This window comes from Neovison vison, chromosome 9 (assembly GCF_020171115.1).
Source record: "Neovison vison isolate M4711 chromosome 9, ASM_NN_V1, whole genome shotgun sequence".
In the NCBI taxonomy this organism is placed as follows: domain Eukaryota; kingdom Metazoa; phylum Chordata; class Mammalia; order Carnivora; family Mustelidae; genus Neogale; species Neogale vison.
In genome coordinates this window covers 25265005-25277831 of record NC_058099.1, presented here as the reverse complement: position 1 = coordinate 25277831, position 12827 = coordinate 25265005, and the positions used below count along the sequence as shown (strand labels likewise).

General features: G+C 46.4%; 1 protein-coding gene across 10 annotated transcripts in view; it reads left to right on the top strand.

The window, feature by feature from the left end:
• Positions 1-12827, top strand: part of ZNF462 (zinc finger protein 462) — a 139388-nt gene that overhangs the window by 63370 nt on the left and 63191 nt on the right. For 7 of the 10 annotated variants that reach the window (XR_006386385.1, XR_006386386.1, XM_044265199.1 and 4 more), the window contains exons 4-7: positions 51-215; positions 1839-2125; positions 5341-5459; positions 9204-9395. Coding sequence is in view for 8 of the 10 variants with exons in the window: in XM_044265199.1 (XP_044121134.1) it covers positions 51-215; positions 1839-2125; positions 5341-5459; positions 9204-9395 (763 nt within the window). In the remaining 2 variants the exon portion in view is untranslated. The remainder of the gene's footprint in view (positions 1-50; positions 216-1838; positions 2126-5340; positions 5460-9203; positions 9396-12827) is intronic. The other 3 variants (XM_044265203.1, XM_044265204.1, XM_044265202.1) reach the window with 2 other exon arrangements.

The following is a 12827-nucleotide window of genomic DNA, read 5'->3' as shown; positions in this document are numbered from 1 at the left end:
CGTGCGAGGGAGGGCTCGGAGTACTGATGGCTACCACTGTATTTTACCAGCCTTTTGGTCACTTAGAAGAGGTGCCAAAGATCAAGGAGAGGAAGGTGGTGGGCTACAAGTGTAAATTCTGTGTGGAAGTGCACCCGACGCTCCGAGCCATCTGCAACCACCTGCGGAAGCACGTCCAGTATGGCAGCGTCCCCGCCGTGTCCGCCGCCGTGAAGGTGAGCGTCAGGGAGGGGGGAGGTGTGGATGAGCGGTCAGGTGTGTGAGCCGCTCGAGTCACTGATTAACCCCCACCCCCAACCGTGCCCCCCCCCACCCCCCACCGTTGCGCAAAGCAGCTCAGGAAAGGGCGTCCCAGGATGTGGGCATTCCTGAGCTGCGCTTGGATCGGTCTGGCTTGTTTTGATTTTTTTGCAGGTTGGACCCTCTTCATCTTTCGTGTCTCCACCCGGTCGCGTTTCGATCTGGTTCCCTTCCACGCGGATAGTTTGGTGGAAACGGAAGATCCGGGCCTCTCCGGACAGGAGGCTTTGGGTCGCCCTTCTGTTCTGCATGTAGTGCCGTTAGGTGTTACGCTCTTCCAAGTTGCCCGAGCTCTTGAGAAGAATCAAGTGGGTCCTGTTCCCATCATCTTCTGCTCCTCCCACTGCCTGACTTCTCACTGTTCTCATCCTGCTGACGGTTTAGAGAGCCCAGGAGACTCTTACTTCTTATCCTGGGTCCTCTGAGGAGCGTGAGACACATGAAATCTAAAACTATGGGCCTTCGAGTCATAGTAGGCCCCAAGAACCCCTTGCCCTAATTTGGCTCCTTTATCCTCTTTTTACCCATATGTCGCTGACCAGTGTCTTCCCTCCCTGCCCCAACTTCAATTAGGCTGCCTGTTTTGGACGTCATAATCCTGAGAGCAGCCACAGTTTCGGGGACCTGTCTTCCAGGATATGGCTAAGCACTGATTTTTGAGCAGAGAAGTTAATTAGTTCGGGGCTTGGCTATTTCTCTCTAGATATGTAAATATGTTTTCGTTATTGGCCTTTCTCCATCTGGTGTCCTGTTTTTGCCCATATAACATGGACATAAAGTCTCTGCTTTCCTTCGCTGAAGACAGAAGCCCCTCTGGCTCCCAGCAGAACAGTGGCCTCTGGGGGCAGTGGCAGTCAGCCTCTTCCGTGCCACCACAGTGTGTCTCGGGTTTGTTTCCTGGAGTCACTCGAGGGAGACAGAGCAGTTCTTCGTGTGTAATCAGTAACCCAAGGAGTCACCTCCAAAGACGGGTGTCTTAAACTCAGGCTCCTCCCTAAGTTTTTCAGTCGATCATACAGCAGCCTCCCATTCAGTGGGTTAAGTCACTGTACGCAGGGTGGGGAGGAGCATGGGTGGCAAAGGTCAGGGTCCATCCCTTTCCTTTATTTCCCGAGGATGGCCCACGCTAGCTCCTAGATGCCCAAACCTCTCTGCTGTGTTTTCCTCTTCCTTCCTTTCTTTTCTCTGAGCCATAACCCTAACCCTGCTTTGTGTGAGTTCAGGTGGGATGGCAATTTGAATTTTCTTTCTAAGATGGGAGCAAAGTGAGTGAATGGTCTTCACAGTGGGAGAGCCTCTCTCTCATGTTTCCCAGGCCGTGGCAGCCTGTGCCGGGACATGTTGCCTTCACATCACCACCGCTGCATGGCAGGCGGGTTTGCCCTCCCTCTAGGGGGAGCTGGAGAGGCAGGGGAGTAAGCTTGAACTGGAGATGCTGATGACTTTGGGAGAATGAAGGGAGCGGAGGAGTGCTGAAGATGATGATGATGGATATTTATTTTGTTGGTGGGGCATGTGTGTGTGTGTGGTTCTCTTAGCAGGAGGCCGAAGACCCTTCCCACTTTTTCCTGGATGGATTGGAAGTCGCCAAAGATGCCAGTGGCACCCTGGTGGACCGGGTGGATGGTGAACACTGCTTGCTTGATGGAATGTTGGAGGATGAAACCCGGCCGGGGGGATACCATTGTAGTCAATGTGACAGAGTCCTGATGTCCATGCAGGGGCTGCGTTCTCATGAGAGGAGCCATCTGGCCCTGGCCATGTTTACCCGCGAGGACAAGTACAGCTGCCAGTATTGCTCCTTTGTTTCTGCTTTCAGGCACAAGTAAGTGCTGTTGCGTGCCCGCAGGTGGGGAAGAGGGAGGTGTCCTAGCGGGAGGCAGCTGAGCTGGAGCCGGGGTTGGGGGGTAGTGAGGTGGGGGGTGGGTGGAGGCGTCCAAGAGCCCCACTGAGGGCTTTCACTTGCTGCTTAGGTTACCTTGAGCCTCAGTCACCCCATCTGTCAAATGGAGCTAAGAGCCCCAGATTACTTAACATTAGACGTGGCAAATACAGGTCTTTTTCATAAGTGGCTATTTTGGAGGCCTTGCTCTGATTTACAAAAGACTAGAAAGTAGAGGAATTGACTGGTGTTATCGGTCAAACGTTCATCCAGAACCTCGTTATCATTTGAGGAAGTCAAGTTCCATTTAGGAAATTGAGGGTCTGTGGAGGTACAATTAGGACTATTCATTCCCTGTTGTGACCAAAGAACCATTGCTTGAGATGTTTCTTAAAAAGACCTTGAAAAGTAAGGAGGTTCCTGATGCCAACAGATGCTTTTGAAGTAAAGGGAGGTTGAGGCAAAGGAGCTGCCCGAGGCCCATCACAGCTTTGGAGTCATGGATTTGGAGTATTGTGACTGGCATTTGGGGGTGATGGGAAGAGGGATGGTTCCGAGAAGAAACCGCCTTTTATTGCCTTTCTCTGAACTGTGTGAGAGGGATACGCGATGAGTAATGTGTGCCACCATCTTGGATGGAGGTGACCGATGGGAAGACTAACATGCTGTTTATCTTTAGGATGATTGAAAGTAAATGTTGGGTTGGTTGCTTCTTGAAGATAAAGTGCTGGATAGTTGTTGAAAGCCGGAAGGAGGCAATGCTTGTCCAGAGGGTGGGATGGGTTACAGATCCTGAATTCTACAGAGCCTAATGTCTCATCTTTGTTGTCAGATCTGTGCGCCGACGTAAAGCTTGTGTAGTTTTCATCAGTTTAAGAAGTATGTATTCCCCAGCATCTGTCCTGCTTTCTGACACCCGGTAGAGGCTCGGCAGATCCCTACTGAATAAATGGATACCCTCTGTGCTAGGCAGTGTGCTGGGGACTTACAGGGTATGAGGGGCATATAAAGATGAAGAGGCCATGGTCAGGGAGCTAAGGGAGTTTAGGGGCTAGGGGGGTTATAAATAAAGCAAGCACACAAATGAGGCAAAATAAGGCACATATCTTTCAAAAATGTATCAGTAAAATGCTGTGAAATTTCAGAGAAGGGTAATGTGACACCCACTGTGGAAGAATTGAGAAGGTTTTATGGAGTAGGGAGCATTTGAATCAGGTCTTAAAGTCGGAAGACAGGGGGTGCCTGGGTGGCTCAGTGAGTTAAGCCTCTGCCTTCCACTCAGGTCATGATCCCAGGGTCCTGGGGTAGAGCCCTGCATCCGGCTCCCTGCTGAGCAGGGACCTGCTTCCCCCTCTCTCTCTGCCTGCTTCTCTGCCTACTTGTGATCTCTGTCTGTCAAATAAATAAATAAAATCTTAAAAAAAAAAAAAAAAGTCAAAGACAGGACTTGTATAGTTTGGAATGGGCGTACAACATGGTGGAAGGGATGAGAGCATAAGCCCGTGGAATGGAGCATGAGGCTGGTGGGTGCCCTGCTGGTAGTCTAGTCTGACTAATCTTTAAGGTATATGTAAAAGAATAGGGGAGGATAGAGTAAGACTTGAGTAGAGACCATATTTGGAGTCTTTGAATGCAGAATTAAGACTTTAATTTACATTACCAGCAAAAGGAAGACTGAAATGAGTAGAGTCATCATAATTGCTGACATTTATTAAGACCTACTATGTGTCAGGCAGTACGCTAAGCACCTTCAAGTATTATTATCTCATTTTATTCTTAAGTCAGCCCTATGAGGTACGGTCCCACTGTGTCTCCATTTTGTGGATTAGAAAGGTGAGGAGGTTTATGTAACTTGCCCAGGCCATTTGGTTTATAAGCAATAGCTGGGATTTGAACCCAGGCAGTCTCACTCCATAGCTCATGCTCTTGAGTTGACAAAAAAAAAAAAAAAAAAAAAAAAATGTTGGGAGGAACCAATTAAGAGGCAGTAATAGTAGGTAATCCAAGAAGTTAGAATGGAACTTTGGGAATGGTTGAAAGAAGTAGGATCTTAATGATTTGGAAAAATTGACTATAATATAGGGGATGAGGGATGAGAGACAAAGTAGAGGACAGATGACACCCAGGTGTTCCGTCTGGTTGACTGAGAATGGTGGTGTCCTTTGTAGAAGCAAGGAAAGGAGAAAGAGCGGCTTTTTGGAGGTGGTGGGGGGTGGGGGAGGTACTGATGGTTTTGTTTAAGGGCTGGTTGAGTTTAAGAAAGCTGAAGGACACCCAGAGGGAGATGTCAGGAAGTGATTGAAAGCGCAGCTTTGGGGCTCAGAACATTGTATGTTTAAATGGTAAGCAACACCATTCCCAGATGAGTCCTTTAGAATGAAATCTAGTTCTCTGGGGTACCGATACAAATTAAAACACCTTCCCACACCTTGTTTGGGGGATTTATTATTTTTTAGACTAGTAATTATTATGAAATACTGGGAGTTCACCATAATTTAATGACTTCTTTAGAAGTTGCTCTGGAAGACTGAGGTACAGCAAACATGGTAGTGTTTATCAGAAGGGATAAGTGGCCTTTGGATCACAAGACTTCTTTGAAACCTACCTTCCAGTTGCCTCCATATTTACAAAGATGTTGGAGACATGACAGCCCATTGCAAGTAGCTCAGCTGCCTTGGAACTTCCCTTTCCCTCCTGATTGTTCACTATGAATGCAGAGTTGAGATTTAAAAAGAAAGCCCTTTCTAAATGCAAAATTTCTCTAATTCCTTTTTTTTTAATAAGTTAAGGGACTATTTGATAGGCACTCCTCACCACCTTGGCAGAAAACTTGCATTCCCTGGTATTTCATCTTTTCCTCTTTGGATGCCCTCTTCCAATTATACATGCTTCCAGGGAAGGGAAAATGCTCCCACTGCCATGTATCTCAATCCAAAAAGGCTCTTGCTATCTTCTTTCCTTGAGCCCCTCCCTTTCAAGTAGGCATGACCACTCTTGTCATTTTTGTCATTATTGTTTTTGGTTTGGGTAAGCACCATTGTTGAGCAAAATGACTTTGAGCAATTTAGAAGTGGGATTGCTGGAAAAGGGCAGGGAGAAAAATGTATGTAATTGTTAATCCTGCCCTGTTTCTCTCTCTATTTTTCTTCTCCATCAAGCTTGGATCGCCATATGCAAACCCACCACGGACACCATAAACCATTCCGGTGCAAACTCTGCTCCTTCAAGTCCTCCTATAACAGCCGGCTGAAAACACATATACTCAAGGCTCACGCTGGTGAGTTGGCCGTCCTGATGCAGGAGTCCTCTGGTTTTGAAATCCTATGGTCTTCCCTGAGGGAAAGTCGAAGTACCTTATCCCGCACATGACAAGAAGTTATTCTTGACTTGGTTGGTTATTTATTTCTATTTTAATCTAATGAAGAAACATAAAGAAAAATTATAGAATAACCTGAAGCCAAAATAAGCCAAGGGTGACCAAGCCCATGTCACCCAAGTCATAGTTGAGATGTGCTACTAACAGGCTTTGTTTCTGTTGTTGTTGTTGTTGTTTAAAGATTTTATTTATGTATTTGCCAGAAAAAGACACAGTGAGAGAGGGAACACAAGCAAGGAGAGTGGGAGAGGCAGAAGCAGGCTTTCTGCTGAGCAGGGAGCCCGATGCAAGGCTTGAACCCAGGACCCTGGGATCATGACCCTAGCCGAAGGTTTAACTGACTGAGCCACCTAGGTGCTCCTACCTGGCCTTTCTAGTGGAAATGCATGAACTGTTAGCATCTACTGAAGATAATTCCCAACTAAAATGAAAGTATAATCTTGAGGAAGTTCAAAGGGACAGAGTCCCTAAGACATGCAAGATGTCTCATGAGATACCCTTAAATACATTTCCTTACAAGAGATAAGAAATGACTTGGGTCCTGAGTGTCCAGAAGCTGTGCTGGTCTCTGTTACTCTTTTGTTCCATCTCCTCATGCTTCTGTCAGGAACAGTCCCTCACCCGCCAGGCTTGCACTAAGCATGTTCTATCCATCCCACTCATTAATCCTCATGGCAGTCCTAAAGGGTAGGTGGTGGTGTCCCCCTCAGCATCAGAGGAGGATATAAAAATTAAGTGACCTGTTCAAGGCCATATAATCCACTCACTAAGAATTCGACTTCAGAAGAACAGCCTGCATCCTTATCGCTGACAAGAAGCTGATGGCCTCTCTTTTTTGCATCTGATGGTGGCACAGGAGAGCTCAGCCAGGAAAGGAAAGAGGTGTGGTGCAGGGAAGGTGCTGGAGAGGGGTCTAGGGGCCTCTCCGTGGTGTTCTCAGCCACACCTGGAAGCCAGACTGCACATACGCCCTTAGTTAGGGTCCCTCTCCGAGGTTTTGACCAGCTTTCCTGGTGTTAGGTCCTGTCGAACTGGCCTCATGGAATAAAACTCCTGAAGCCATCCAGCTGTTCCTAGCCCCACTGGGCATGGATGGGATGGAGAGACTGGTTCTAGACTTCTGTTCGTATTTTTATACTTTTGGGAAAAGTCTACTGAAGCTATGGAGTAAGAGGCTTCAGGGTTCAGACCGCTCTTTTGTGACATGTGTGCATATTGTAAATTCTTCAGCTGGGACAGCATCCTGGGGAGTCTTTCTCACAGATCTCCACCTTGGCCAAAGCGCTGTTAGCAAGAGGAGTTGGGTAAATGATCTGGCCCTGTGCGAAGGACTTTAAGAAAGTACCAGAGGCTGCCTGGAGACTCCAGGGCAGTGAGGTGACCACGCACACGGTCCTTCTGTGCTCACTGGTTGGCGAGAAGGAAGCATCCATAAAGAGAGGGGGAATGCTAGAATTTGTTTCTCTGCACACCTGGGAACCTTGGTGTCTATGGCGTGGCGTTCAGCCACTTGAGAGCAGCTTGGCTTGCAACAAGCCAGTGCGTTTTCCAAAACACTTGTGTCATCTTGTCCAGGCTAGGTGGATTATTTTATTTTAAAGGGTAAAAGTCACATAGGCAAATCAAATAATCTGGATTTGGATTCTCTCTCATGTTGCGCTACTTGCCACTACCTAACCAGCTTCATGCAGCCAGACTTGCATTAAAAAATTTAAAAATGGAGTAAGAAGGGCCGTGGTATTCTATACAATGATTAATATATATTGACATGTGTATTTCTATGTTATATTGGAAATTATATTCTATATATCCATATTTATTATAGTAATAGTTACCACTGTTGACAACCAGGCATTATCCAGACTCCTAGATAATAGCTGGGGACTGACTGAGGTTCTGGCCCCGGGTCGTCTGACTTTGAACTTCTCTTCCATCTTGGGCTGTAGTGTGTTGCGTCACTCAAGGTTCTCTTCAAGGCTTTCTTGGAAGTACGTGCTCTGGGAGTCATCAGTGGCAACGCGGAGGCTGAGTGCAGAGTCTGGGTTCCTGCGCTCACCTGGCATATGAAGACATTGAGTCATTTTCAAGGTTGGGGGGGAACAACCCATCTCAGCGGGGTCAGAGCAAGCACAGAGGTTTACCTTCTCATTCCTGCTCCGCGGAGCAGAGGTCCCCCTCACAGTTTGGCCCACGAAACTTTCCTTGCTGAAGGGCCTTTCTGCTCTTTTTTCCCCCTCTATTTCCTTCTCTTTCCTCACCTCTGGTTTTAAAATTTCGCCTTAAAAAGAAATTAAAAAAAACAAAGAACAAAAAAAAAAAACCCTGCTCGTTAGGGGAAATTTGGAAATGAAAGAAGAAATAAGAGTCAGTCACCCCATAATCTTATTCTCTAAAGACCACTGTTGTTCACGTTTGATAACACTTCCTTTCAACCATGGCCTCTATAATTATTTTTAACAGTTGTGATTATAAGTGAGTCAAAAATATATCGTGCCTTTCTATTTGTTTTTCTGAAGATCACTATATTATTTTCTTTTTTTTTTATATTATTTAAGAATTTATTTTAATGAATTATCATTCATCAAGAACTGGTACTTGTTTATTTAATCATTTCCTTATGACTGGAAACCCTGTATGTTAAAGGGTATTTTTTTAGTATCAGGTTGGAGCGGTGCAGATACTGAGCTGCAAGCATGAGAATTCACATCCTTTTGTTAAGAAAAGCAAAATTGCTTTCTGAGTCGATCAAACCAGTGTTTGTCCCACAACATAAGCATGTCCATTTCACAGCTTGGCTTTTTAAAATGCACTTAATTTAAAAGCTGACTTTGGGCAAAGGTGAACCATAGTCTCATTTGGTCACTGTGTTTCCATGGTATAAAAATAATTAAAATAAAAGTAGGAAATGTCCTGTTTATCAAAGAATATTGGAGATGCACTCATGCTTATACATATACAACTATCTCTTAGTTTAAAAAAAAAAATGACTTACTTTTACCCATTTCTCTGCATTATTGATTAGATAGGGGCATGGAGTTTTATGCTGAGGTTTGTGAACTGGTCCAGAAGAAACAAACTAGAATGTGTGGAATCAAGGAGGTGACTAGTCAGCAAAGACGCAGAGAATGAAAATAGCACAATAGAGTTTGCACTTAGTTACCCTGTGCTTGGAAAGCCACGGATAGGTCCTTGAAATAAGAATTAAGCATATTATATTGTGCAGATGATAAAAAGCATCCTTGAATGAAAGCCAACGTGGTCGTTTCTAGTGGAGAGAGAGGAGGGAGAGAATGAGAGACGAACCCTTTCTGAAGGAGGGATCGTAGACATTCAGTTTCACGCCCTGTTGGGGAATCCAGGCATGGGTTTGTCCCTGTAAGTAGAGCATGAAATGAAAAGGGACTGGGTCACCTGATTATGGAGCTCATGGAAGTTTCAGTCCCAGAGGAGCACTGTGGTTGTGGGAAGGGGTGGGTAGCTGGTCTGTGAGGCTTCTTAGACCCTGAAACTTCAGAAGTCGCATCTCTTGCGTGAATTAACAGTACTTCATCTCTTGTGTGAATTAACTATGCCATTTTGTTTTCCACCCCACCTTACCCCCTTCCCTCCTTTCCCGTTCTGCCCCTTACCGCCATCTTCTTCCAGGTGAACATGCCTACAAGTGTTCTTGGTGCTCATTTTCCACCATGACAATCAGCCAGTTGAAGGAACACTCCCTCAAGGTCCACGGAAAAGCCCTGACCCTCCCCAGGCCACGAATTGTCAGTCTGCTCTCCTCCCACGCGCACCACTCCTCCCAGAAAGCTACCCCGGCCGAAGAAGTAGAAGACTCTAATGGTAATGAGGGGCTTGCGAGTGATAGCTCACCACCCAGGGTGGAGCGGGGCTGGGATTAATTGCCAGTCATTCTTCCCAGAGGGAAATCTAATACAAAACCATGACGGTTCAAGTGAAGGAAGAAATGTGGAAAGGTGAAACGCTATAGACATTGGAGTGGGAGGGTGAGGGGCCCTTGGGGACTGTCTGGTGCTGTGGCCGAAATGTCTCTCTGGACATGATCATGTGAGCGTTGCTCATGGAAAGAGTACTCTGTGTGCATGGACTAGTGTTGGAGTCTCCCGTGTGGTTGTGAGCAGGAACGTAAATAGGATACCAGGCAGGTTTATTTCTTTGTTTACTTAGTTATTTATAATCTGTGTTGTTCTTAAAAAAAAAAAAAAGCCTGAAAAACAAAAAAACATGTGGCATGAAGAGTCTGGCGGGGGCATACTACGCCACACAGAATCCAGAGGAGGAGATGGAAGGGGGATGGGGGGCAAGTCTCTCTGATCCTGTTGCAATTTAGGGGTCATGTCATGATTTCTGGTAGCCAAAGGTTGATGAGGAAGCGGCAGCTGAGAAGAAGGTTTAACTGCTGAGGTTTGGAGCTTCAGAAATGCAGACAGCCATGGAGGGGTCTCCTCGCTGGCAGTGTCCCCCAGTTGTGGGGAAGTGGCAGGTGTGACATAGTGAGCCAAAGGACAGCTTATTGTTTTGACCACGCCAAGAAGCATAAGTGTTTTAACTGCTCAGCTTCCCTCTGGGGATTGCAGAAATCAGGTGCTTAGAACAGAAGGAAGCGTACAGATTCTCAGGGGTCTGGAAAATCCCAGAGCTGCTCCCTTTTCTGCCCCTACAGTCACCAGACATCTCCTTCCTACCAGCTCAAGTTCTTCCTAGCCTGGGAACACACTGTTCCCGAGGTCTACTGTTCTGTTCTCAGGAGGAGCTTAGTGGACTGGAAGGAAACTTCATGGGCTCTTGGCAACAGAGGATTGGCTTTGAGTCTGACTTCTCTCGATGCCAGTTGTATTTTCCCGGGCAGTCGTGGCTTCCACACTCATGTAGGCTTGGATGACGATACTATCTCCACCAGCTATCTGGAGAGAGTAAAGAGAAAAGGCACACGTGTTAAATGCCCTACACGACGTCTGACACATAATGGGTATTGAATAAATAAATGGTCATTTTACTGCTGCGATTCTCATCCTTTGCAGTTTTGGCCTTGGGGGCCATTGATAACAAGTGTGAATTTGGGGTTATTTTTAATGTAAGGGTTTAAAAAGAGAGCCTCTTCAGGTAACCTGAAGATTTGACAGCTCAGCATGTCAACATGGCCTGATTATCAGATTATCCAAAGAGTAAATGAGTAATCTTCCTTCATGAGGTCTGCAAAGAGACAGCTGTGGGAGGAGAAGGGAAGGCGAGTCCCGAGGCTAAAGCTGCCTTTACTGAGTTAGGGAACTTGGTGGCCTTGCCTTTCCAGCGGTCAAACACTAGGTAAAACACAAGAGCTCCTTACTTACCCGTATTCTTGTCCTAAAGGACTTTGACTCAACAAGAAAGGCTTGTTATTTTGACTGTGGCTTGTAACAAAGTGGATCTTCTCGACTGTTGTGTAGTAGTTCAAAGTGTGGGAGGAAGCCAGGTGTGCTTTGTTGTTTTCTGGGAAGACTTCGAGTCTCGGAGCCGGGAGGGCGGGGTGGGCAGGGACCCTATGCAGAAGGGGACAGGATGTTCTCTTTGCACCTTGAGAAGCTGTTCATTGGAAAAGATGGGTATAGAGCAACAAAAGGCAAAATGTCATTGGATGTGGATTATAACATCTTTATTCATATGATTTTTAATTAATTGCTTTCTTCTGAAATGGGAAGCTACACCTGCAGAGCCATTTGGGTGAAATCGATGCATCCGCACGCCATTTCCAGCAAGGGCTCTTCCTGGGACATTTCTCCCCATGTCAGACCTTTTTTTCTTTTTCCTTTGCTCTCCTCCCGTGAACGGTGGGCCTCAGTCACAGGGCAGGGGACTCCTATGGACCACTCATTCCACCTGTGTCCATACTCTGTCGAGGACGGGCTCTGTACAGAAGAATCCTATACAAACACAGTACCATCCTGGTCCTCTGACAGCTTAAAACCAAATATTGAGAAGATCCTGTCAGCCTGGGTTTGAACCAAACATAACCTTAAGCCTGAGTTCTAAGATTTTCAGGAGTGATTTCAGAGTCTTGAAAGGGAGACCACGTTGGGACCTTGGGGTGGGTGGTCGCGGAAACACGATAGTAAGATGTTGACTCTCTGTGGAACACACAGCTTTAGTCAGCTACAGGAAGGTAATTTGCAATATGTAGAAGTGTTTTCTTTTCCCTTCTATCGAAAGAACTCAGCAACTGTGAAAGCCCTGGGTGGCAACTAGTGAGGCCCACACAGAGGTCATTGGACTTGCGCTGGTTTTAATGTATATAAATAACCTTTATCAATGGGTCAGCAGTGATTGGTTTAATTTGATGGGGGGACAAAAAGCTTCATTAGAAGGTAGGTAAACAGAAAGAAGGCATCACATGGGCTGTTCTCATGAGTGAATAATTCCGTGGAAAGAATCATAGTTTTTTTGTTTAATAAACATTTTCTCGAGTCCTTCCCATAGGTCTTGTGTAGCTTTGGATGCCCAGGAATGACTGAAGAGGTTGAAATTGGGAGGACTATTCGCTAGGGAGCTGATGGTGGATTCCTAGAAACGACTAAGTCTGGGGGATGAAAAAACAGCTGTGGGGCTAGACAGTAGCCTGTAAATCATGCCTTGAATGGTGTTTGAAACACGCATGTGAAATCCAATTGCACATTTTAATAGGGAGAAGCTCTGGGGCTGTTGGCTCTCAGTTCGGGTTTCCCACACTGCAGATGCCAGGACACTGTGAACACTAGCACCAAAAATGTGTTGCAGGCCTGGGGGGAGTAGAGAGCTATAAAACCAGGGAAATCACCAGTGTGTCCTTGGCTTTCCGATTCCCTAGCAAGGGATGGGAATAAAACTGGTTGACATGCTCACTGCTGTGTGCCGTGGTCAAATGCTTGCAGTCTTGAAAGCGAGCCAGTCTTCTCTGGCAGGAGGAAATGGGATGAAAAAGAAGGTTCTTCCAAAGCTGCTTTCCCTCCCAACCCAGAGGGAACGGCTGCAAGGGAGGGAGGGGAGCTGGGAAGGCAGAAGGGAGAAGGTGGAGGGGCGATTTCGCCGCAGCTGCCCGGCCACACACCTGTTCTGTATATAAACAGAGCTCTTGGGCTCCGGGCTGTCCGTCTTGACATGTCTCAGCAGCACGCGAATCCTTTCTAGATTCTCCGTGATCGGTTTTTTGGAAGAAAGAGCGACATCTGCGTGGCAGTGGTTTTGTGTGTAGGATAATGGGAAATGACACGGAATTGCTATTCTAAACAATGCATTAAGGGG